General features: G+C 55.3%; 1 protein-coding gene across 2 annotated transcripts in view; it reads right to left on the reverse strand.

Moving 5' to 3' along the window:
- The window catches only part of SDC3 (syndecan 3), a 37583-nt gene extending 15025 nt beyond the window's left edge, over positions 1–22558 (reverse strand). The window contains exon 1 of one of the 2 annotated variants that reach the window (XM_021668299.2): positions 22258–22558. In XM_021668299.2, coding sequence (XP_021523974.2) covers positions 22258–22395 — 138 coding nt within the window. In that variant the 5' untranslated portion in view covers positions 22396–22558. Of the gene's footprint in view, positions 1–3069; positions 3545–22257 lie in introns of those variants that run through there. The other variant, XM_012440098.3, reaches the window with a different exon arrangement.
- Between the last annotated feature and the right edge of the window lie 3832 nt (positions 22559–26390).

A 26390-nucleotide genomic window follows, 5' to 3' on the forward strand; every position in this document is an offset into this window, starting at 1 on the left:
CCCTGTGTTCTCACCATCCCCCCACCCCCACCGCCAGGATCCCTTTTTTCCCACGATGGCACCTGCCCCCACCCACATCCCCACCCCAACCCCAACAGGAGAGCAGGCAGCATCTCTGGGTCAGGCGCCCACAGCCTCCAACACTGTGAGCAAATCCTCTTCCCGCTTCTCTGCCTTTCCTTTGCCCCGTTTGCAAAATGAAAAACCCAGCTTGGTGGCCTAAGGGTCTTTCTGATTCTGACACTCTGGGCTCCCACAAATTCAGTCCTTAGGTCACGGTGATCCAGGACAATGTCCTTTATGGCAGGGGAAAAATGGAAATAACCCACATACCCAACAACAGGGGATGAGTTAAATAAATGAGACACAACCACGGCATGGAATATTATGCAGCTATCAACAATTGAGTTCTCACAAATCTACACCATCAAATTGGTTATTAAAAGACATAAATGTCAGACAGAAGGCTTTTTCTTTTTTACTTGTTTCAAGGAATATTGAAGGATGTGGGAAAATGTACACATTGATCATCGGAAGGCCGGACAGGACAGCTGTTGATAAGAACATGCATTTGGCTCTCTCAATTCCTATGTGACCTGGGGCAGATGTTTAACTCTCTCAGGCTGCTTTAACTGGGAAAACAAAGATAAGAGTACTCGCCTCGTGGGGTTTACAGAAGGAGGCTGGGCATGTTCACACATTAACAAATTGCTCAGTAAATGCTGGCTATTAATATGGGTATCATCATTATGTTTAAAAAATAGGTTACAAAAAATATGTAGAACTCGATCCCGTTTTAATGAACTCACTACCAAAGTGAATTTCTAAATGCTGCATTATAACTAAAGGTTCCCTAAGGCTCTCTCTGGGTGGTGGGATTACAGGCAGCTTTAATTTCTTCTCGGGACCTTTCAGGATTGTCTGCATTTCTAAGATAATCCCACAGCACTTTGGTTATTAGAGAGGGCACGTTCTCCCTGAGTCTCCATCCATGGCGTTCTCTGGTCTGTGAAACTCCCGGGTCCCCTGGTTCCGCGGAGACCCCATTGAGACTGTTGGTGAGGAACCTCGCGAGGAAACTGAAAGTGGGGTGGAAAGGAAATGAACACAAAAGGCTCTGAGGGAGCTGGCGGGGCCCAGCGGCCTGACCGAGCCTCACCACAGGCAGGCTGGCTCGGCAGGACCTGGCTCCCTCCCCTGGCATCAGCCCGCCTGGTTATTGGTGCCCAGACACCCACCCGCCTGCGTCCTCCCATCAGCCCCATTCCTGGCTCAGCCAGCCTGACCAGTCTCTGTGAGGTGCAAGCTGGCTGCCCTACAGCAGCCCACGCTGTCCCCTGTGCCTGGACAGAAGCTGACAACGCAAGCCTGGGAAAGCCAGGCTCCCTCCTCAGCCCAGGGCCGGGACGCCTCTATCACCGCCCCATCAATCCCAGCCACCTGCCTCCCGCATCACTCTCGGCCACACTGACTCACACTGCTCATTGATGCCTGTCCCCAAGTTCGTGCCTGAGAGCAGGACCACCCACTGAGGCCCCGTTTCCAGACCCAGCAGCCACCCCCATACCCGCTCCCAGCTGCCCACCCCCATGCTCCTCCCACACAAAACCATTTATGGCTCTGGGAACATGGGCTCCTTCAGGCCTGTCTGCTTCCTGCAGTGCCTTTCCCCACCATCTCTGCCTGGCCAGGACCTACTCGGCTGGTTAATCAGTACAAGCAATGGTGATTGAGCACCTACTGTGTGCCAAGCACTCTCCTAGGCACTGGGTGTGTCCTCAAGAAGCTGGCTCAGCTCACACAATGCCTCCTTTATGGGCCTGCTTGAATGTCACATATGCACGCCAACCACCTCCCTGGACGAAATTAGAAAGTCCTTTCTTGGGGACTCAGTGCCTCCACTATGTTGTCATTCACTAAGGGAGAAGGCCCTCCAACCATGCTCCCATCACTCCAACGGCCCCTCCCACCAGATCTCAGTGAACCCACTTGGCCACCCTGGGAAGCAGATATTGTCGTGCCCATTTATAGATGAGGAGACTGAGGCTGTTAAGCCACCAGTGGGGTCACATAGGATTTGAATTCTGGCCTCGCTGAGTCTAAATCCTGTGTTCAGTGAACTCCAGAACCCGAGAATGCATGCAGGGAACCCCAGTTTGTGATTCATGACTCCTTCCACTGAGTACTTTTCTGGAGAAGTCTAGGACATTCCATCCCTTACAAAAATGATCACAGCCCCCACAGAGGGAGCCCTCACTAAGTGCCAGGCTCCTTATACTCACATTGCCTCATTTCTCTCCTCAAACACTGTACCAGAAAGGGATTGTCATTCCCGTTTCACAGACGGGTAAATCAAAGTTCAGAGAGGTGAAGCAACTAGCCCAAAGTCACACAGCAATGGGCCAGGATTTGAATCCAAGATTAGCTGAACCCTGAAGACCATTCTCTTTGGATTGCAGACCTGCTCCTAGCCCTAATCAGTTGCCCCTGCCAGAAGGTTCTCAAAAGCAGGGCAAATGTCAGACAGCAGCACCACCTCCCACCCAGCTCCCAGCACAGAGACAGCCTGAAAGCCTGGGAGTAAGCAGAAATGGAGGACAAGACACGCTCACATGACAGGTGGCCCCGCTCAGGTAGGCACCGCCCTCCCCCACCATGACTCACCAGCAGGTGCCTCCAGGAGTCCATCTCCAGACTCCATGACTGTCCCTGCCAGCAAACATGGCAAGGGCTGGCTGCCCACTCCTGGGCCCATGAGTCTCCAGGGAACAACCCAGTGTGGAGTTAGGTGTTCCCGCCCTGGCTTCCCACTCCCAAGCCGGTTACCTGGTCACAGCCCTTCACCTCGCTGGGCCTCACTCTGTCCTCCTATGAAATGGGAATAATGACTCCAACACACGGAAATACCAGCTGTCATGTGCCTCGTGCTGAATAGGCAGTTAGTAGGCACTGAGGCATGACACTGTGTCCCCACCCAAAGCTCACCTCCCTGACCACCAAATCCACCCAAATGACCTCCCCACATGCCCAGCCAGCCTGCAAAACCATGGCTAGTCCTCAGTCACTCACCACTGCCTGAAATGGGCCAGCTGATTTGTTTCGGGGCTTCACAGGAATGTGTCTGCCTCCCTCTCCAATTGCTCCTGGCGGCAATGACTGGGTCTGTGTGGTCATTTCTCTAACCCCAGGGCTCAGACTCCTTCTGGAACGCAGCCAGCCTCCACCAATCTTTGTTCAGTGAACCCTGTGGGTTGGACCCCTCCCAGAGGTCCGCATCACCTGCCTCCTGCTCCTAATCACTATGGAATCCTGAGCCGGGCCCTGCTCTTCTCTGGCCTCAGTCTCTGTGTGTAAAACAGGGGATGGACAAGAGTCCTCTCTGGTCCCTCTAAAATCCAGTCAGAAGGACTCCAAATGAGCTGGGAGGAGGGAAGAGAAACTGACACTGATTCCAGCATATTTTGTCATAAAATGCTTATGTAAATTATATGCAAATATGCAGATCAGTGGGCTTCCAGTGGAGCCTACATTCTGGACATTTCTCAACCAGGCCAGGGCCTGGAGGAAGGCAGCCTTCACCAAGCACACACTAAGCACCAGGCCCCTCATTCACTGGACTCTACCTTCTCAGGAGCCAGGTGAAATGGGCCTCCTTACTCCACAGATGCAGAAAGCCCAGGCAGCTTGCTAGAGGTCAATGAGCTCAGCTGGAGAGTCAGGATGGGGTTCAGGACTGGAGCAGGAAAGGGGAGAGCAGGCAGGGTGGGACGCGGCAGTGGGAAGGGGCTGGGAGAGCACATGGAAGGCCCCTAAGAGCAGAAGGATCCTCACTCAGCCTGACCTTGGAACCACTTGAAGCCAGGTGAGGGGGCTCTAGGGACCTCACCAGCCTTCGAGCTCTGCTGGGCTGACCCCAGCCTCCTCCAGGGAACTGAAGAGACCCTGCTGGAGTCAGCGCCCAAGTGAGCCCAGCCCTTCCAGCTGTCCCAGGAGCCTGCACAGCTCTGAGGGCTCCCCAAAGCCCTCCCCACACACATGCCGAGCACACACCCCGGGCACACACAACACACACACACACACACACACGTAACTGAAACGGCCCTGTCTGTAAGTGTGCATGTGTGTCCAGGTCTCTCCTCCTGAGGAGGCGGGCTGTGGTTCCCCGCACCCTCCTGTTTGCTGGGTTATTTATAACCAGCCCAAACTCACACACAGTGGAGATGCCACTCCCCACCCCCAGCCTGGAGCAGCCCCGCTGGCTTCTTGGTTGCTCCTCTTCAAAGACAGAACAAGCCAGACTCAGATGGTCTGAGCCACAGCAGCCTTAGGAGTCACCACCACCATCATCCAGATGGGAAACTGAGGCATGGGGCAAGGCATCAGACAAAACTCCGGGAAGAAGGGCTGGCAGGGCCCTCAAAAGCCAGCCTAGGGCCACACTTGTCCCTAGGACTGTCTCCAACCCAAGATGAGGCTCTGTGGGACACAGTGGGGTGGGGAAGGGAGGGAGGGAGAGAGGGAGTAGACACGTCCAAGCCCTGACCCTCACCTCCAGAGGCCTGGGAGATACAGCAGGGACTCTGAAGCTAGGCTACATGGCTCCAAATCCCAGGACTAAACTTCAGCAGCTACACAACTCTGGGCAAGGAAGTCTACCTCTCTAAGCCTCAGTTTCTTCACCTACTAAATGGGCATAATAGTCCTGATCTCAGGGATTGGCAGGATTAAATAAGATGATCCAAGCAAGGCTCTTAGCCCATAGTTGTAAAGAACCCAGCAAACAGGAGTCAGTAGACTGACTACTTCTCAGCCTAGTGACCCAGGACAAGCTGCTTGGCCTGAGCCTCAGTTCTGCCAACTGCAAATGGAACAGTGATATGGCTTGAGGTCATGAGCACTGGACACCAGTTCCCACACACAATAAGTGGTCGGCACACACAGATTCTATCCTCCTCCTCCATTCCCAGGGGGCCCCATGATTCCTGGCCACCCCAGCTCCTCTCCTTCACTGTCTCCCGTCTCTTAGCATCTACCATGTGCTGGGCCTGGCGGGGCGGGGAGGGGGTTGTTCTAGATATTATGCCATGGAATCTTCTAAACAACGCTTCAAGGGATAAACTCCCTTCCCAGCTCTGCAGTGGGCCTTCTGCCTTGTTGAATATAGATGTTCTATAAATACTTGAGGGATGAATGGATGCAAGAATGAATGTGATCAAAAAGTCAGATAATCACAAGCGTTGGCGAGGACGTGGGGAAATCGGAACCCTCACACACCACCAGTGGGAATGTAAAACAGCACAGCCGCTTTAGGAAAGAGGCTGGCAGTCTCTCAAAATGTTAAATGGAGTTTCCATATGACTCAGTAATTCTACTCCTGGGGTATATATTCAAGAAAAATGAAAATATATATCCACACACCTAGCATTATTCATAAGAAGCAAAAGGTTGAAACCACCCAAATATCCATTAGTTGATGAGTGAATAAAAGGTGGTATGTCCATACTATGGAATATTATTCAAAAAAAAAAAAAAACCTAATGCTGAGGCCAGGCGCGGTGGCTCACACCTGTAATCCTAGCACTTTGGGAGGCCAAGGTGGGTGGATCACCTGAGGTCAGGAGTTCGAGACCATCATTGGCAACACAGTGAAATCTCGTCTCTACTAAAAATACAAAATTAGCCGGGCGTGGTGGCACGTGCTATTTGGGAGGCTGAGGTAGGAGAATCGCTTGAACCCGGGAGGCTGAGGTTGCGGTGAGCCAAGATTGTGCCATTGCACTTCAGCCTGGGCAACGAGAGCAAAACTCAGTCTCAAAAATAAATAAATAAACTAATACTGATACTACGATGTGGATAAACCTTGAAACCGTTATGTTAAGTGAAAGAAGCTGATCACAAAAGACTATATATTATATTATCCCATTTATATGAAATGTCCGGGACAGGCAAATCCAGAGACAGAAGATAGGTGAGTGATTGCCTATGCCTGCAGGGGTCAGGGAGAAACAGGGAGTGACTGTTGATGGGTACAGCGTTTCTTTCTGGGGTGATAAAAATGTTCTAAAACTGGTGATGGTTTTACAACTATGTAAACGTACTAAAAACCACTGAATTAAACACTTTAGATGGCCAAGCTGTATGTGAGTTATATATCAATAAAGCTGTTGTTTCAAAAATAATAATGAATATGAGACTGAGGCTCAGAGAAGACAAGAAACTTGGCCAGGGTCACACAGCAGAGCCTGGGTCAAGTTCAGGTCCTCCAGAGAAGCCGTGTTCCTCTTCCTGACAGGACACTTGTCTTGGCCCTGCTCACCTCCTCTCCCATTTGAGCAACTTCTTACCAAGCCCCAGGTGAAGCCACCATAGCTGCCACCCCCGGACAGGCAAATGTTTACTCCGCAGACCACAAGTGGGAGAGGCCCAGCTCAGCAACTGCCTCTTCTATGCTATTCAAAAGCCACTTTGTGAGGTGGGGCCAGTGGAGGAGGACAGGCTCAGCCCAGAGTCTTGCCCTCACTCCAGGGAAGGGAGGCAACTCCAGACCCAGGCTGGCTGCTGTCTCCATCCCTCAACCTCAGCGTTCCAGCTGCAGCCCTCGGCGGTTCCGGATGCCCCCACCCCACCCTCTGACCATGTGGCTGCATGAGGGTATGTCCCCACCAGGGAAGGGACAGAGCCTGCCAGGGCCCCAGTGGTGAAACACGCCTGAATTTAAACTCAAGTCCACCTGCCCTCTGTCCCCGTGGCTGTCTATGGCAACCCTGAGGCCCTTCTCCCCGGCCCCACCTTTACCTGGCTCCCAAGCACCAGCCCCCACCCAGCACATCTGGCAGCTGCCAAGCCCCGGGCTGGTTTCCACTCTACTCCCTGGCAGAGGCCTGTCTGTCCTGGGCTAGGCCTGGACTGGACCTACCAGGCCTTTGTCTAGAAAGTCCTCGGTAAGCCCTCTCCCCAGCATCCCCACCCCTTGCCTGGGTGAACTCAGGTATGAAGCCTGAAACCCCTTAGGCCCCACCTTGAGCCTCGCCACCTTGGCTTCCCCCTTCTGGACTCAGATCCCTCAGCCATTAAGAAGGGAGGAGGCTTCACAGTGCCTTAGACTGCCAGGCAGGGACCACAGATATCCTGAGTGGGGAGGCCAAGAACTCTACAAGGACCCCTTGCCCCTCAGTCCCAGCAATGGGGTGCAGGGAGCCAAAGAAAACCAGAGTGCTCATGCCCCCTCCCCTGACATCCTTCTCCAGCCTCCTGCAGGTCCCCTGTACCCCGGGTGTCCTGCCAGCCCCTCCTCCACACAGTCACAGGCTCCTCCTCTCCCCACTGAGCTCAGACAGAGTCCAAACACCTGCTGGGGCTCAAGGACCGTGAGTGCCCTGTCCCCACTCATCCCTGGGCTGAGGCCTGCCCTCCACTCCTCATGTGTCACCTGAATGTAGCTTCCCTGACCCAAACTCTTTGAGGTCTCAGCTGACCCACCCTCTCCACCAGGAATCCCTCCCTGAGCCTCCCCCGGCAGGATCTGAAGCCCAGTGTGGCCCCCTCCCCTGGAGGGAGCTCCACCAGGGCAAGGCCAGTCCAAGAGCCAAGCTGGGCTGATGCCCAAAGGCCCTCTTTCCACCATTTATCATGGCCGTCCCCTTAGAGACAACACAGGACACACATCCCTCTAAATATGGAAAGGCAAAGAGAGGGAGGTGCTGAAGCTGGGGAAGGCACAGGTCGGGCACAATCTCTGTGCACCTCCACAGTGCCCCGGGTAATGTGGAACGTTCCTCCCTCCCACAGCGTGACAAAGACCATCTCACCTCTGTGCCATGGTCCACACCCACTCCACCCACCAGGAGCTGCCCCCAAACTCCCCCAACCATGTCCCATGACAGAACATTTGTGAAAAGCAGCACTACTGCTATCTGGGCAGGACGATTTTCTACCAGTGGCCCCGCCTTGAGCCTCGCTCAAGTGAGACTGTTCTGGACACTGAAGCCATTTAGCAGCCCGACCCCCACCTGGCCAGTGCCAGTTGCACTCCCACTACTGTGACAACCAAAAGTGTCCCCATGCATTTCCAAATGCCCCAGGAGCCAGCACCCTCAATGCCCAGCTCAGGTGTCTCCTCCTCATGGAGGCATCCCCATCCCACCCTTGTCCCAGGCGACCACCCCTCCTCCCTGCTCAGGGCCCCAACTTTGGCATCTCTTGGTTGGACAACATTTTCCCACTGAGTCAGACATGCTCTGACCAGAGAAACAGGATCCCCCCAGAAATGAGAATCCCTACAAGGCCTCAGCCCTGAAGACTCTGATCAGGGTTTCCCCAACCAGGGGATGAAATAAAGGGACCCACCTCTCCTGGCCTCTCTGACCCCAGCTGTCACTTTCCTCAGGGACACAGCCGCATTTCCTCTCCTGCCACTCCCTAGCCTGCCGGCATCCAGAGTTTGGTAAATTACACGTAACAATCTCCGAAGGAATCCAAGGTTGGTTTTTTGGTGGGGGGGCGTGGGGGAGTGGAGAAGTGTGCCTGGAGGTCAGGCAGAAAACAAAGCTCCAAGGCCCTACACACACACACACACACACACACTCTCTCTCTCTCTCTCTCTCTCTCTCTCTCTCTCTCTCTCTTACTCTCTCTCTCTCTCTCTCTGCTCTTGCCTTAATCACCTCTAACGAGGCCAGATGATCAGCTGCCCCTGTGGCCTGGGCTCCTAGACCCTGGGATTAAGAGTTGGGATTAAGGACAAACACATTCTGGTAGCTCAGAGCCCCAGCAGTGTGAATGTGTGTGTGTGTGTGTGTGTGTGTGGTAATGTGTGTGTGAGTGTGTGGGTGCACACAGGCATGCACCGCATATCCAAGCACATTCAGGGGTGTTTCTGGGTGTGTGTCTATATCTAGGTACATCCGAGTGTGTACACCTAGGGCTGTCTGGAGCGGCTTAGATGCCTGTGTGGGTCTGAGTGTATTCATGTGAGCATGGAGGGCTATATCTCTGAGTGGTACCTGTGCACATGGCAGAGCGTGTGTGTCCCTGTCTCTGTCTCTACATGTGTGCACAGGATAAGGGCATGTGCACAGGTCCGCGTTCCTTCATCTGTAAGCATGCATCTGAGCCTCCCAAGGTAGAGAGAGCGTCTCCCAACTTCCTTAATCCACAGTGTTGCAGGAAAGCCCCTGCAGCTGACACAGAGGGAGGCACAGCAGCTGGGGGACTCCTGAGCCCCCTGGCAGAGGCTACAAACACCTTTTCCTACACAGACACTAGGGCCCCATGCATCAGCACAGACATACAGCAACACACCATCACACATGTTGCAAGCACACGCAAACCCCTAACCCAAGCCCAATTCCTAAACAGAAACACAGCCTTGGTTCCACGTGGAAAAAGGATTCCCTGGCCTCACCTGCAGCCCTGCAGCCCATCCCTCAAGATAGAGCTGAGCCCCTTCTGCATCTGAGATTGTGTCCCTACAAGCCCCCCAGCTCCCCAGCTCACATGAGAATAGGATCCAGCTAGGGCTCAGCTCCCAGAGGTCATGTGTTGGCTAGGACCCCAGGAGCTGTTCCTCCTCTCACTGCTGAGTGACCCTGAACAGCCACGCTTCATCTTTGGGTTCAGTCTCCTCATCCGAACAGCAAGGCCAGGGTCAATTGTTGGCTCTTTGCCCCCAAAGCTCTTGGAGGGACAGATGCAGGGAATTGTGAGTTCTGGGGCCAGGAGGGCAAGGAACTAAAGAAGAATCAAGAATCCCTCCAGCCTTGGCTCTAACTACCCTCTCAGTCCTCGGGATCCCTGTCCCCCAGGGGAACCCTCAGATCCTGGCCCTGGTGAGTCACAGCCAGGGAGATGGGAGGTTCCAACCACCCAGGGTGCATGACAAGGGCCTCTAAGGAAGCAGAGCAGTGGGAGGAAGCAAGTAAGAAGAGGAGGGTGGGAGCAGGGAAGGAGGGAGAGGGGCTGAGCACATGGATGAGGAGCTAGAGAGAAGGGAAGCTGGAGAGGGGAAAGTCTCCTCAAAACCAAGCCTGAGCCTCCAAGCCCACAGTCCGTCCACCCTCCAGAAAGACAGAGCCCAACAGATTCCAGTGCACCTTTTCCTGCCTGCACTTGCGGCTGGAAAGCCTGCATCCCCTCGTGCCCACCACTCCCTGCTGCCAGGCTCCACTTTCCTCTTCTTCCAGTCTGGGGGGGCGGTCACATGGGTTGGGGAGAAAGGACAAGGTGTGACAACAGGGGAGAACTAGAAATGAAACAGACTGAGGAGGTGTGAAAGCAGAGAAAAGAAACAAAGTTGCAATGTCAGAATTTGGGGAAATGTAACAAAGTACCCTATGTGAGGGTTAAGCAGGGAGATGATGTAATGGGGAATTAGCAGCTGCAACAACGTATCCAAGTGAGTGCTCCAAGGTGGTAACAATGTAACCCTGTGGGGAACCAGACATTGTTATGTGAAATAACAGAACTGGGCTCCGCAAGGAATCCTAACATGTAGAAGATGCACCTGGTAAGCTAGAGGAGGGAGGCAGGAGAGAGAAGGCTGAGGACTGGCTCACTGTGTTTGGGGGCTGGTAGGAGGGGTCATTAATGGATTCTCAGAGAAGAGGACATCTGTGCTGGGTTTTAGAGGATGAGTAGGAGTTCACTGAAGAATAAAGGAACGGTCCATAAAGAGGAAACAGCACATGGGTAGGCATGAAGAAAAAAGACAAGGGTATAATGGTGTGCTCTGTGCTCAGGATGTCTTGGCTGGTAGAAGTATGGGATGTACAGGCTGGGCGTAATGGCTTACCCGTGTAATCCCAGCACTTTGGGAGGCTGAGGTGGGTGGATCATTTGAGGCCAGGAGTTCGAGACCAGCCTGGCCAACATAGTAAAACTCCATCTATACTAAAACTCCAAAAAGATTAGCCAGGCATGGTGGCATGGACCTGTAGCTCCCAGCTACTCAGGAGGCTGAGCCAGGAGAATCACTTGAACCTGGATCACAGTGAACCAAGATCCTGCCACTGCACTCCAGCCTGGATGATAGAGTAAGACTCCATGTCAAAAAAAAAACAGAAGGGTGGGAAGGCAAAGGAATGAGGCTGAAGAAGCGCATTGAAGGCACTGACAGGAATTAATTTGGCATAGGAAATACTGGGCATAAAGGCAGCTGGGGTGGTCAAGAAAGGTTTCCCAGAAGAGGAGTGTGAGAGGAGCTGAGCCCGCATTCTGGACAGAGCAGAGACAAGTAAAGAAACATGGGGCCAGGCACAGAGAAACATGATTACAGGCTCATGCCTGTAATCCCAGCACTTTGGGAGGCCGAGGCGGGCGGATCATAAGGTCAGGAGTTTGAGACCAGCCTGACCAATATGGTGAAACCCGTCTCTACTAAAAATACAAAAATTAGCCAGGCGTGGTGGTGCACGCCTGTAATTCCAGCTACTCGGAGCTGAGGCAGGAGAATTGCTTGAACCCACGAGGTAGAGGTTGCAGTAAGCCAAGATCATGCCACAGCACTCCAGCTTGGGCAACAGAGCAAGACTCTGTCTCAAAAAAAAAAAAAAAAGAAAAGAAAAGAAACATAGTACGGGGATAGTGCCCTGTCCAGGAGTCAGGAGCCAGAGTTCTTAGTCCCAGCTTAGCCACCAAATGGCTGTGTTACTTTGGGGAAATCGTTGTACTTCAGAGCCTCAACTTCCCCAAATGTAATATAAGAAAGCTGAGTTACAGAAGATACTCATGATGACTCAAGATCAATGCTTTGGCCTCAGTGTCCCCTTTGGAACAATGAACAATTTGGACAAGAGTATTTTCAAGGGTCCTTCCAGCTGAAATTCTCTCCAGCTATCAGACCTTTCCCCAGCCTGGGTTAACCTCTGCCCATAGCCCCATATGGACAGAAAACATGCAGCAGAGAACAGACCCATGTGGAAGCCAGGAGCCCGAAGTCCTGGGTAAGGGCCTGCCCGACAACAGCCACATTAGTCCAGGTACCTAGCAAGGCCGGATTGGCCCTAAGTTCATCCTGGAGGGGTACCACACTTTCCAGTCTACAATGCACATGGCAGCATGAAGTGGTGCTTATGCACTAGATGGGACTCTGGGGTGGAGGGGCAGGCTGCTTGGGTTCAAATCCCAACTGGGCCACTTACTAGCTCTGTGACCTGGGACAAGTTATTTAACCTCCCTGCACCTTGATTTCCTCTTTCGTAAAATGAAGATTACAATGGTATCTCCCTCATGAGGCTAAGGATTAAGTGTTTATAGATGGGACATCTGGGAGAGTGTTTTGTGTGTGGCAGGCATTCAAGGGGCGGAACTCAATATTGTCACCTCCAAGCCCTGGCATCTCATGCTACCGCCTCAGGACAGCAGGGCAGGCCCTATTTTACAGACCAGCACCCTCTACCTGCAGGATGGCACCCAAATGCCTTGGTTTGGATTCAAAGCCCACCTTGTGAGCCAGTGAGGTCTTCCATGTGGAGGACCTGTGGGGTTCAAATATTCAGCCCCAGAACAGAGGCACAGGGCCAGACACCCAAGAGACACCCAGTGACTTTCTGTTAAATGCATGAAACAACGCTCTCATCAGAAAGGGCAGCCCCCTACAGCAGTGACCCCTGGCCACCAAGGGAGGTGTGTTCCCCTCTCCACATGTGGCCCTCCCTCCCCAGGTTGGGAAGTGCTGCATTTACCAGCACTTTAGCTCCCTGATATGCTGCAACCTTCCCCACTTCTGAGCCTTTGTCCATTCTAGTCCCCTTATCAGTGGGCTGCCATCTGCCATGGCCTGGTACAAAGGACACCTCCTCCATGCAGCCTTCCTAGTCTTCAGGGTCTAAATCAACTTCTCATTCCCTGACCTACTCCCTCACCGAACTGAGAGCTTCCTGAGGTCAGGGACCAAGCTGAGCCCCCTGGGGGTCCCTAGTGCTCAGCAGAGACCAGACACAGAGGGGCCATCAGCAAACAGTGGCCAAAGTAGCTGGCAGGTCAGAGGCACAGAGGAGATAAGGATCCAGGTACTGGACTCCCTGCCCTGCCCCCAGCTAGCCTGGAACTGATGATCACATCACAGGGGTCAGGGAGGGAGGCGGTGCTCAGCGTGATGGGTAAAGAGACGCCTCCTACCCTGGCCCAAGAGGAATCACAGATAAGCCACGTGAAGGGAGTAGGCCTCCCCTCCCCACACAGGCAGCCATCCTGCCTGCCCTTCCCCACCGGGCCAACCTAGGTCAGGCCCTGCCCTCTCTGGCCTCAGCTCTTTCTGACAGTTCCTCAAATCTGAATATTACAAGGGCCCCTGAGTCACCCCACTCACTCTTCCCATTTAACAGATGTGGAAGTAGAGGCCCAGAGAGGGAAAACGCTGCCCACTACCACTTGACAAGCTAGTGGCAGATTCACCTCTGAGACATCACCGCCTTGGGGAATGTATAATAATTAAAGGTCATCACCCAGCAGCAGGTTCGTTTTAACCAGCTGCAGCTCCCGGCACCACTCCTCACCACCACCTAACAGGTCAGGGATCACTGGCTCCATTTGACAGAAGAGGAGACAAAGGCTGAATCAAGAGTCACTTAGCCATATCCACCCACTTCTAATGGCAGAGCTGAGGCTCAGCCTGTCAGAGAGGAGGGGGAGGGCTTCCTCCCTGCTTCTCTTCAATTCCCTCCTTGAGATCTCACACTGGCACAAGCACCTGCCACCAATAAACCTGCCTGAAGCAAGGCACAGCCAGACAAGACACAGGACACACATGTGACACAACTGAACACTGACAGCGCCCGGCACAGGGCTTCCTATACAGCAGGTGCTTAGTCAATGTCTGCTGAGTGCAGGAACCCACACGTCCGCATGCTCACCCCAGCCTGCCTGATGCCCCTGAATGAGCATCTCTGTAAGCACCCAGGCTCCAGGCTCAGTCTTGCTAACCGCCTCACCGTGGCCACACTGCTCAACCTCTCGGGGCCTCTGTGTCCCCATCTGTAAAGTGGAGTCACAATGCCTGCCTCACAGGGCCATGGTGAGGATCCCCTGAGCTAGTACTTAGAACCACACCTAGCACATGGCATGTAGCCAGTAAGTACCGGCCGTCATCTTTGTCATCATCGTCCTCGTCATCATCTGTGCTTGTGTCCGTCTCCCTGACACAGGGAGCATCTTGAGGGCAAGAACCAGGTAAGACGCAGCTGCAGACACCCCCATAATGGCAGCCCAGCCTTGAGGAGGGGGCAGTGAGCAAGGGGTGGATGACAGAAGGTAAAGACTGACACGGGCACCTACACCCCAGCTGTGGGCCTGGACAGGGAATGGTGTATGGCTCTGTCAGGTAACAGTGCCCTTCCTCTGCTCCCAAAACAACAGTCCACCTCCCCCCAGCTCTCTGGGAGCCTTGCCTACTCAGGCCCTGCATCCCCTATGGAGCCCCCCCAAACCCAGCCCAGGGAGGGGGACAGGTCTAATGAGCTGCCCGCAGCCCCCTGGTGCCCGCAATCGAATTGGCAATCAGTTTGCTGCAATTAGATTTCCCAGATCCCGCTGGTGATTGATTCTAAATTACCCTCATTAAAGTCTGGGCTGACAGACAGGGATGGGGAAGGGCAGGATGGATGGGGGGGGTCCTAGCCGGCACTGCAGGGGGTACAGGAATCTCTAGGGGTGCCTGGGCCAACACTAACCCCAGGGTGCTGCAACACCGGACAGCAGCCTAGAAGCCCATGGCCCATCCAGCAAGATGAAGGCCCAAGTCAGTGTTGTCCCCAGTGCCACTCCCATCCCAGAAAACCCTGGCTCTTTAGGGGTTGTGATCACAAGATCAGATGGGGCTCCAGGGTAGGAGAAGGGGCAAATGAACACCAGGCTCCACCAGCTGTGTGTGCTTTGGCAGGTGGCTTAACATCTCTCAGCCTTCCTCTAAATAAGGGGAATGCCACCAGCCCTCCCCGCAAGAGAGGTGGGGAGGCTCAGTGAGACCATCTAAGGCTGGAGAGCCAGCCCCCATCCATGGGCAAGGCCCCAGGCTGTGGCTGGAGCAGCAGCTGTGGGATGTCAGGCTGTGGGGCTCGCCATCTCTCTAGGACTCTCCACCCCTGAGGTCCTGTGTAAACATCAACAGTCACCTACTTTGGGCCAGGGCCCGTGTGACAGACAGAACACACCCAGTCACCCTGTCCTGGGCTCAAGCTGCAAATAACAGGGCCTTTCTGGAGCTCCAGGACTGGAAGGGGCTGAAGAGTCATCATGCAGGATGGACTGCAGGCTCCCCAACAGCTCTGGAGAACCAGCGCCCCAGAAACCCAGCACCACGGACCCTGGAAAGTGCTTCCTCTAATCTAGCTTAAGTCCTGCTGGCTCCAGTTGGGAGTCCTGGCCTATGGTCTCCTTGTAAGGGTATCCCCACCCCCCAGGTTTCTCCTTCTGGCCATCCATGATCGTTCAAACTCAGTTTCCCACTCTCTCCAAAAGAAAACCCTACTCCACCCCCAAGCAGTAGTTCTTCAGTAAGACCCAGAGAGGGACAGGAAAAGAACAAAAACCAAGGCAGGTGAAAGGAAAAGCACATCTGCAGAGCAGCCCGCTCCTTGTTTACTTTAGTACTTCACTCTGTTTACTGTATTACTTTACATTACTAATTCTCAAGCAACTGTGAGGTCCCATCTAAAGAAAAGGAGACTGCAGGTTCAGAGAGGTTACGTGAACTCACCAAGGTCACACAGCAGGAATCTGACAAAGCCAGGATTTCAACCCTGAACCAGTTGGCCCCAGGATCTCTGCTCCTTCTATGACTTGAAGCTGCCCCCTCAGGCTTGGACACCCCAAAACAGACAAAGCACCAAGGCCAGGGGTGGGGAGAAGGCAGGCCTCAGCCAGCTGGGGCAATAGGGATTGTAGAACCCTCACCACCTGCTATAAAAGGCCAGCATAAGCGGTCCCTGTCCTCCACCCACAGCAGCCAGGTAAGAAAAGGGCCAGATCATTTGTTGGGGCCCCCGCCACCCCCACTGCCAGGCCCTCAGCCATGGCCACTCAGGCTCCCCCTGTAATCATAGCTTCCTGTTTGGTGCTGAGACTGGGCCTGGTCAGTCGGGGAGGGGAGTGGCTACCCCTCTGGCCATGGCGGAAGAGGGGACGGAAGTGAAGGCTACCCGGCCTCCTGGAATCTGGGGAGGCTGGGAGCCAAGGCAAGTGCGGGGGTGTGATGCGGTCAACAAATATTTACCAAGATCCAGCCCGATGTTCCCAGGATGTGATGTTATGGAGCACAGAGGCCTGGAGGGGCCAGTGAGACGGGTCAGGCAGTCCAAGCTAGACCCTGCTCTCTGCTGGGACAAGGGTTCAGGGGGATGAAGGGAGCAAGGGCCTGGGCTCTGGGCAGCTCCTGGCTCTGGCCACCCTACCCCTTGAGACACAAAATCACAGGGCTCCAAGCAGCTGGGCTGGAGCCCAGAGCCACAGTCCCTCAGTCCCGCCCAGATGTGGTGGTGGCAGTGCCTTGGCACTCAGACCTCAGACCGAAGGCCTGCCCACCGCAGCCCCTGGTGCCTCCCAGCCCATGGGCACACGCCTTGCATGCAGCAGGACTCTGTCAGCCTCACTGTCTCCAACCCACCTACACGGAAAAGGACACGAGCCCCCACCTCTGCTCCAAAGCTCACAGTCCTGGCTTCCTTCGTTCCTTTTTATTCCCTCATTCATTCACTCCTTTGAACCATTCAATCAAGCGTGCACCAAGCACAGAGTGGTCCCTGGGGGTTCAGTGAGAAAACAAGGCAGTCACAAGCCTGCCCAGGAAGCTCAAGGTCTATCAAGAAAGCACTGACACTACTGACAGCCGGGAGACCCCCACCAAGTCACACCCCATCTCTAAGCCTCAATTACTGTTAGGCCAGAGAGAATCTTAGCTGCAGCGGGACCAGTGCTCAGAGAAAGGGCAGCAAGAATACGGGTTTGGCCCCCATACACTATTTTTTTTTTCTTTTTGAGACGGAGTCTTGCTCTGTCACCCAGGCTGGAGTGCAGTGGCGCAATCTTGGCTCACTGCAACCTCCGCCTCCCAGGTTCAAGCAATTCCCTGCTTCAGCCTCCTGAGTAGCTGGGATTACAGGCACCCACCACCATGCCCGGCTAATTTTTGTATTTTTAGTAGAGGCGGGGTTTCACCATCTTGGCCAGGCTGGTCTTGAACTCCTGACCTAGTGATCCACCCACCTCAGCCTCCCAAATGCTGGAATTACAGGCGTGAGCCACCGCACCAGGCTGGCCTCCTCACACTTTCTACAGGTCAGAGGGGATTAAAGGCAGGCCTGGTCACCTCTGCAGAGTGAGCCCCCAACACTGGGGACATCTGGTGCACATCAGGGCTTATGGTGGCTTTTTAGACCCCTCTCATCCTGAGATTCCAATTATTCCCCCTCTCCTGTGCCCTGACCACCAGACCCACACATCAGCCCGCTTCTGCACACACATGCACGTGCACACACACAAACATGCACACACAATCTCGTTGACAGCCCTTCACAGTTTATAAAGCTCTCTCCCCACCCTGTACACCCTTAGTAGCCCTCAGAGTAGCTGCTTTTACAGACTACAGAGCCTTGGGAAGCAGTAGAGGAGGAAGAGCCCTGGCCAATCCCTCCCACGGGGTGAGGCAGCATCGCCAACCTCCAGGGCTGTGGGAGAATTAAGTGAGAAAAGATATGGGACCCCAAACACAAAGGCAGGCACTTACTAAGCAGTAGCTAATGCAGACATGATCTGGGGGGCAGGGAGGCCCCAGAGAGGTGAAGTTGCTTGCCTAAGATCAGCAAGAGGGGTAGATTTTAGACCACAGCCAGGTCCTACTAGCCCATGAGGCCCTAGCTCAAACCAGCTCTGCCACTTCTGGCTGTGTGACTTTGAGCAAGTCACTGAGGCCTCTCTGTGCCTCAGTTTTCTCATCTGTAAAATGGGGGTTCTGGCAGGGCGCTGTAGCTCACGACTGTAATCCCAGCACTTTGGAGGGCCAAGGTGGCCGGATCACCTGAGGTCAGGAGTTCAAGACCAGCCTGGGCAACATGGTGAAATCCCATCTCTACTAAAAATACAAAAATGAGGCGGGCCTGGTGTCATGTGCCTGTAATCCCAGTTACTTGTGAGGCTGAGGCAGAAGAATCGCTTGAACTCAGGAAGCAGACATTGCAATAAGCCAAGATCACACCACCACACTCCAGCCTAGGCAAGAGAGTGAGACTCTGTCTCTAAATAAATAAATAAAATAAAATGGGGGTTCTAATAATTCCCACATCAAAAGATTATCATAAGGATGAAATAAGCCAATACATGTAAAGTGCTTGGTGGACAGGCCTCTCTGGAAATGTGACCTCTCTCTCCCCCTTGGGATAAGCCCCGCTCACTCTCCCCACCACTGCCACCACTCCGGCTGCCCAGGACTCCCCAGGGCCTCTATGCCCCATTCTATGAGGTGGGAGGAGCCACTGGGTTTCAAAAGGCCATTTTTTTGTTTTTCGTTTGTTGTTTTCTTTCACTTTTTTCTCCAGCACAGTTCACTTCACACCAACCCCCTACAACGAACTCACAGCTGGAGGCACTGTGCTCACTCCTCCACAGAGAGCAGCAGGCTTCAGGTTCAAGCCCTAACCATGCCATGAGGATAGTGTCACACTCCCCCACCACCACCAAGTAATGGTTCTAAAAGCCAAGTATTTGCCGCCAGTTGACAGGTAAGAAAGCTGAGGGTTAGGGCAGGCTATAGCCTGCTAGTGTCATGTGACGATCATTTTCATTGCTTAGCTCAAAACCCTCCTCCTCCAGGAAGCCTTCCCTGACCCCATCCATGCTCACCCCTAGAAAGGTTCCATCTCCTGAGAGCTTACTATGTAGCAGGTGTGCTCGGCCTACTAAAGCAGCTCTTCCGAATCACAACATTCCTGTGAGGCTGACACTGTGACTGTCCCCATTTTACAGACAAGGACTTTGAGACAGAGAGAAATCACACAGAAATCACACAGTAGGTGCCTGTCCCCAGAGGCCCTGCTACCTTGGAGCTAACAGGCAACATACACCTTTGGAGTCCCTGTGTCTGTCCCCCAGATGCTGGAAGGAGAGATGGTTCACCCGAGAGCCTGGCCCAGAACAGCCCAGAGGCCCCCAACTTTCCATGTTTTGGTGAGGACACTCTCATCCTGGCAACCCAAGGCTCATGGTCACCCAGGGGAGCCTGGAGGGAAGAAAAGCAGGGATGACTGAAACAGGGTGGGGAGGGAGCAGGAACCACTGGGCCTGGGGCTGGGACTTCAAAAGGATTCCCTACTAATCCCCCCACCCCCTCCACACACACATACCCCTCCCACCCTCCCAAACACAGTACAGCAACTTTGTAAAAGAACAAGAAACCCACATCTATTGGGTACTCAGTAGGTACCAGCTACAGCCTACTGAGCAGGTTTCCAAACACAGCCCTTCCCATTCTCTCATTCTCTCCATTTTAAAGAGGTAGAAACTAAGGCACAGAAAGGTTTGGTAACTTTCACAAGGTCACACAGCCATGAAGTAGTGGTCTCCCATCACTGGGAGTATTCTAATAAGACTAACATCTAAGATTCCTTCCAGCCCTGGACTTTTAAAAGAACATGTTTCAAAAGCTAAAATTTCTAGGATCCTCACACTCCAAAACTTTCTGAGTGGTAACTTAAGTACAGTAGCTGAGATGGCCTTAAAGGCAGCTGTCCCTCAGAGTCCTGGTCACTTGGTCTGTCAGAAGAGGGACTCCTCAAAGGAGATGCCAGGAGACACCCACACACACACCCCACAATTCACCATCTGCAGTGTGAATGAGGCCTGCCATCCCTGCTATCCTCATACTAAAAGACACGAAGACACACACACACACAGAGACTGACAGGCAATCCAAGGGTCATCATGTCCCTGCCCTGCCCTGCCCTGAGCCAGCCACCGCTCATCTACCAAGGCCACCCCAGAGCCTCCCTGGCTGGGTGTCTTCTGATCTAACCTCAGTCCCTCCTGCTGCAGGCACTGCCCTCTACCTCTCCTGCGAACTCAGCAACCAGGTACCACCCATTAACCCTTTTACTCCCAAGCCAGATGAGGACAGGCAAGATGACGACCCCTCCTTGACAGCCTGACCCCTGGGAAGATGTGAGGCCTGGAGGACAGTCTACTCCCCATCACCTCACCAGGAGCCCCAATTCCTGCCCTTCCCCAGGCCCCGCCCACTATCTCTGCCTCCAAGCCCATACTCTGGGGTTCTGCTTGATCTGCCACTCAACACTGGGTCTGAGCCACACCTCTCAGATTCAGGGCACCTGCCTTGAGAGGCCCTACTGTGCATGAGGCTATTAAACGCTCCCACTATGTCTTTCTACAACCTCGTGGCGCATGAATTATTAGCCTTATTCAGCAAGGGAAGTGGCCTGCCCTGTGCTCCACCTGGCCTCCAGATCTGAAGCCTTCTGTCCTGAGCCCTTTCATTCATGTGCACACCACGTGACCATGGAGCTCCTTCACAGGACACTCGTCAGTCACCTCATTGAATTTTCACCCTCTGAGGAAGGTGTCATTAGCCCCACTTCACAGAGGGACAACCAAGGGTCAGAGAAATAAGATGACCTGCCCAAATCATGCCATGAATCGGTGGGGGTAGCAGGATTGGAACCCAGGTTTGTGTGATTCCCAAGCCTTTGATTTTAAGATATCTGGCTGAGAAGGCGACCCCAGTTGCTAGGGTGCACTGGGTCTCTATCCCTCCCAGAGACCTCTTCCTCTCACCCCATTTGGGGGAGAGCTGGGAATGAGACATCCTGGCCAGCAGGCACTTCACACAGGTGGGCACTCAATACTTCCCCTCCCTCCAGCTGACAGCCCCTAGATGGGGAAGGCTGAGGAGGGGCCTGTCCATCCAAGAAGCAGGCTTGGAGCCCCTGCCTGTCCTCCTCCTGTCTTAGTGACTGGCCCAGTGAGGCCAGAAGAGGGAAGGAACTTGCAGAGGCCAGCTGGGCACCCAGGGTTGCTTGAGAGGCCTGGGGGGGGATTCAGGACGGCGTAGCTCCTGGAACCAACCAGGGAGGCTGGATCTAGAAATCCCCAGCCCGCCTGAGCCAGGATCTGGACACACACCAACAAGAACTCACTTGGGACCTGGGTCCCTCAAAGGAGGATGAGCTCCTTCCTTCCTCTGCCCTCCCTGATGGAGCTGGGACCAAGCAGCTGCTGCAGTCACTCAAAGGTCCACTCTAGGGTCACCTCATGCACACCCTCTCCTCCACCTGCACACTCTTGGTCCCCCTCAGGGGTCCTTGTCCCATGTCCAGGGTCACTCAAGCACCTGCATGCACATGCTGGTGTGTGCACTCACACACTCACACTCCCATGGGTCCAAGCACACGCCCACCACAGAGGTCTCTCGCGCACACACACACTCACCCACTGCAGGCACACATGGCCATGGCCAACAGTGGCCCAGCCGGACACAGGCACACATCATGCACAATGGGTCACCCTCCCACGACCACCAACGGGAGGGCACGCTGGCACCCACCCATGTGGCAGACACATCCTCCACCTGCACACGCCCCACATGTCCCCGCACCCCTCACTGAGGTGGCCACACACGCCCACACACAGGGTCACCCTCACTCCCCCCTCAGGTCACCTTCACCAAGTCACCCTCCGCCTCCACCTCCCCCTCCCAGCCGGGCCGGCTGCCGCGACCCTGGGAAGAACTAAATGCACACCCTCCCCTCGGAGGGGGAACCGACCCGATTCCCAAAAAGTGGCCGCGGTCTGGGCACACCCACGAGGCAGGAGCCAGGCACATTTCCACCCCAAGACACACCCAGGCGGGACGGCGACCCCCAGCCCTCCGCCGGGCCCTTCCCGCGCCTCCCAGGCCAGCGCAGGGGTCCCCGCTCCTTTCCCGGGGAGGCAGTTCCCGGAGCCACTGGGGGATGGGGAAGAGGGACCCGCGCTCGGGTTCCCGCCCGGGATTACCGCTGGGGAGGGGTCCCAAAAGGAAGGAGAGATGAGCCCCCCGAAGATGACCGGCGGCGGGGGCGGCCTGTCCCCGCGGATGCCAGCTAGCAGGGAACTCCGGGGGGTCAGGGAGCGGAGAGGGGCGCTCAGGGGAGGGGCGAGGGGCGGCGGGGACCGCAGCCCGGGGTAGGCAGCCCGGGGGGCAGGGAGCGGGGTCCCGGGGCGGGGGTCGCGGGCGGGGACCGGGGGGCCGTGGCGGGGGTCCGGGCGCGTGTCACTCACCCCCGCGGCGTGCCCCGCCAGCAGCAGCAGCAGCAGCGGTGGCAGGAGCAGCCCGCGGGCCCCGGGCCCGGCCGCGGCCCCGGCCCCGGCGCCGGCCCCGTGGGCGGCCCCGACGCGGTGCGGCGGCCCCGGCTTCATGGCGGCGTCGCGGGCGGCGGGCAGGCGCCTTTGTTCCCGAGGCGCGGCGCGCGGGGCGGCTGCTCGGCGGCGGGCGGCGCGGCCCGGCGGCTGGACCGACGCGCTCTCGGCTCGCGGGCTCCCGGCTCGGCCGCCCGGCTCCGCCTCGCAGCTCCGCGCCCACAGCGGCCGCGCCCGCAGGAAGCGTGCGCCGCCGCCGCCGCCGCCGCCGGGCCGCCCCCAGCGCGGGCGGAGCGGGAGGAGGGGCCGGGGCGGGGCGGGCCAGTGCGCCCCCCGCGGGCTCCGCGCCCTCCCGCCCCAGGCCCGGTCCCCGCCTCCGCCCGGAGGGAGCCGCCCAACCGCCGAGTGGGCACCGGCCTCGCCGAGCCCGGGGCTGGAGGGCGCGGAGCCGGCAGGACGCACCTCGGCGGCCGCCGTGGTGGGGGGAAGGGAAGGGTCCCGCGTGGGGTTCCAGGGCCCGGGCCTGGCTCCCTCGAGGCTCCGAGCGGAGGGCTGGCAGGGGCGTTTTCATTGACAGTCTGCCCCGTGGGGCTCCACGCACGTGTCTCTTCCTGGACTCCCATTGCCACATTCACACACTCAGCCAGTCCACCCAGTGGGCCAGAGGTCATCCAAGACCACGGGCTTTCACGTCTCCAAGACACCCAGGGGCTGTGTGAACTCAGATCAGGCCCGGCCCTCTCTGGGCCTCAGTCTCCCCAGGGCACCATAGGGGTGTTCACTTCTGGGCCCTGTCACTGGGATCTGCAGAGGAAAAGCTGCGGCAGACCTGAACGCCAAATGCTTCCTCGCCATCTGTGCGCCTCCAGCAAGGCCCCCGGTTCTCTGAGATTCAGATCCCCCATGGTAGAGTGGGACCACACTCTCCAGTGCAGGGTGGTGAAAAAAGTATGTCTCTGAGTGGCGGTCTCTACCGCTGCTGGTCTTTCGACCCTGTGCAGTCACAGTGCCTTTTCTCGCTTTGCCTTCATCCCCAGCGGCACACCCCACGCTGTACTTACTTACCCGTCTCCAATGGCACGTGAGCCCCAGTGGGGGCAGGGGTTTGTGTCTGTCTTGTTCACTGCTATGTCCCCAGCACCAGCACAGGGCTTGGCATGCCGTCAATGCTCAATTCAACTTTGATTGAGCATTAATCATTGATGTGTTTCCCACTTACTGGGGCCCACCCCCATCCAAGTGTTTTGGGGGAAGATGGTGGAGAGTCAAACATTTCTTGAACCCTGACCCTATGCCAGGGGCCCAACGCTTTCATGTGTTATCTCGATTCTCAGGAACCCCATCAGGTCCATGCTGTCAATATCTCCACTGCTTAGATGGGGAAGCTGAGAGCCAGGGAGAAGAGGTTGTTTGCTCATAACAGCTGGCTGGATGTCTCTACCATCACCCACTGTCCTCTCTGGCCCCTGTGTCCCAGCACCCAGCTTAGGGCCTGCCATGAGGAAACAGGAATGGAATTGAGTTGAAACTGTAACAATTCCCTCGAGGAAAGGGGAACCAAAACCAGGCTGAATAGAGGGGCAGGCCTGGGGGAAGAGGCTCTGGGGGACTAGCCATGGGTTTTCGGTGTTGAGGGGAACTGAACTTGTCCTGCAGGGCCCTTGGGAGGAGGACCAGAAGACAAAGGTCAACTCAACATAAAGTAGAGATGAATTAGAAGGGACTCCCCGTAAGGGAGGGAGAGCCCCGTCCCTACAGGGTATGTAAGGCCAGCTCACCACCCTTCGACAGGAATCCTAGAGAGGGAAGACAGGGAGACTTTCCAACTAGGAATTCTGAGGTCCCAGCCTCTGAAAATTCAATTCCCAATTTTCTTGGAATTCTGACTGGCACCGTGGGAGAGAGGGTGATGGGGTGCAGTAGGTGGGAAGCTGGTTTCTGTTGTGGTAGCACAGCTTGGAACTGAAGAGCTCTGGCTCTGGGTCAGGCAGGTGCTGGGTTCAATCCCAGTTCTGCCAGTTATGAGCTGTATTGTGTTGGATGTGTGACTTAACATCTCTGAGCCTCAGTTTCTCAACGGTACTATAGAGATAATGACCACACAGAGTTCATTCATTCATTCATTTAGCAAATATAAATTGAGTGCCTGCTGTGTGCCAGGCCAGGTGCCAGGTTGTGAGGATTACATGAGCTCTTCCTTGCCATGGCAGTGGAGTTTGACAAAGGTGGCTAGGATGAAGCTTATAAAGTAGGGATAACATCATCTTTTGGAGGGGCCGAGCAGACCCCAGGAACAGACCGGTCCTGAGGAGCTCCCAAAGGGTCGGCAGGGTTAGAGTGGGGATTGAGAGGAGCCAGATGTCAGCTGGCCACAGACAGCAGTAGCAGTTCTAAAGAAGTAGTGAGTACCCTGTCTTGAGAGATATTCAAGGATCAGAGAACTATCTAGCAGGGAGACCATTAGGAGATTTCCATGAGTAAGGTGGGCAGTGAGCATGGCCCATCTTCAGAGGTTCCTGACAGTTCTGAAACTTCTGGAAGCAGCAACCCCACTTCCCTGACATCCTGAGGAGGAGGTAGGGGGCGGGGCAGTGGAGATTCTTTGGCCTGGATAGGCCAGGAGCGCCACCTGCTGCTCTTCAAAGACACTGGTCACAGCCAGAACTGAGACAGGTCTGGGCCCCTGAAGGTCCTTCTCATCTTGCTCCCTCCATCCCGGGTCTTCCTGGGGTTCACCAATGCACACATTTGCCTGCCCTCAAGCACATGGGCATCTGCACAGTCACCCTCCCCAGGCCTCCTTGTGCATTGGAGCCACATCCTCACATAGTCAGGGTCTCCCTTCACAGCACCATAACCTCACCCACAGGCACCCACTTCTGGCCCCTCCTGGCACAACACTCACAGCCCCCTCTGGCCTTTAGAATACACACTGCCTCCTCTGGGAAGTCTTCCTGTTGTCCTCGGTTTGATCAGGCCTGGTCATGTCCTGCTGGCACCCTGATCACACTCATCCTGCACTCCTCACCCTGCTTTCAGTCTCTACTATCTGTCTTGTTCAAAAGTGGGAGCATTCAATGTCCCAAATGAGCAGTAGCCATAGAAGAGCCCAAGTGGAGCTGATTATGAGCCAGGTACTGACTGCTCTACAAAATGCACATTGATATTACCCCCATTTCCAGATGAAAATCCAACACACAGAGAAGAGAGGAGACACGGCAGGGCGCCACAGCTGACCACGAGAGCCGCGATCCTGACCCAGGCCAACAGCTACACTGCAATGCCAGGTTCAGAGGTGCATTGTGAGGTGTGTGATGAATGAATTAAGGAGTCACTGCAAGGATTCAGAGTTACACACCAACATGCACACATACTCGGATGCAGTCTGGCCCCTGGGTAACCCCACAAGGCATGCCTAGTGGCTGCACCTCAAACTTCCATCTCACCCCCACCCCAGTCAGAGCCTTCTCTGCCCTCGACAGGGTCTCCTAGCTCTAACCAAGCATCTGAGTGGAACTCAGAGATGCTCTGATGAGCCTGAGATGCCTTATTCCGAGTGGCACCCCGGCCTGGCACAGAGTGGGTGTTCAGTTGCTGTCACCTGACTCTACCTGTCCCCCAGGGCATTGGCGAAGCCAACCAGCCCTCTGGACCCCAGCGATCCCATGGCATCCTAAGAGCCAAGATTGATGGAGGCCTTACTACCTGCCAGGCATTGTTCTGAGCACTTGCCAAGCACACCCTCATTTACTCCTCCCCACAAGCCTATAATTTGGGCACAAAAAGGAAACTCGCCTCCCAGGGCTGCTACAGTGAGGACAAAATGAGCTGCCAGCACTGGCGTCTGGCACACAGCGAGCCCCGTCCGTGTGCGTGCTCTCTACCTCATCCCATTTTATAGTTGGGGAATCTGGGGCTCACAGAAGTTCAGTAACTTGTCCCAGGTCACACCCCAGGAAGTGAGTAGCCAGGATTTGAACCAGGCATGTGATGACAGAGCCCTGGGTTTTCGCCCTGTGCTGTGCTGTCCCCCACGGGCAGAGGGGACTTTGTGA

This window comes from Aotus nancymaae, unplaced genomic scaffold, assembly GCF_030222135.1.
Source record: "Aotus nancymaae isolate 86718 unplaced genomic scaffold, 86718_ANA_hifiasm-v0.15.2.pri h1tg000053l, whole genome shotgun sequence".
NCBI lineage: Eukaryota > Metazoa > Chordata > Mammalia > Primates > Aotidae > Aotus > Aotus nancymaae.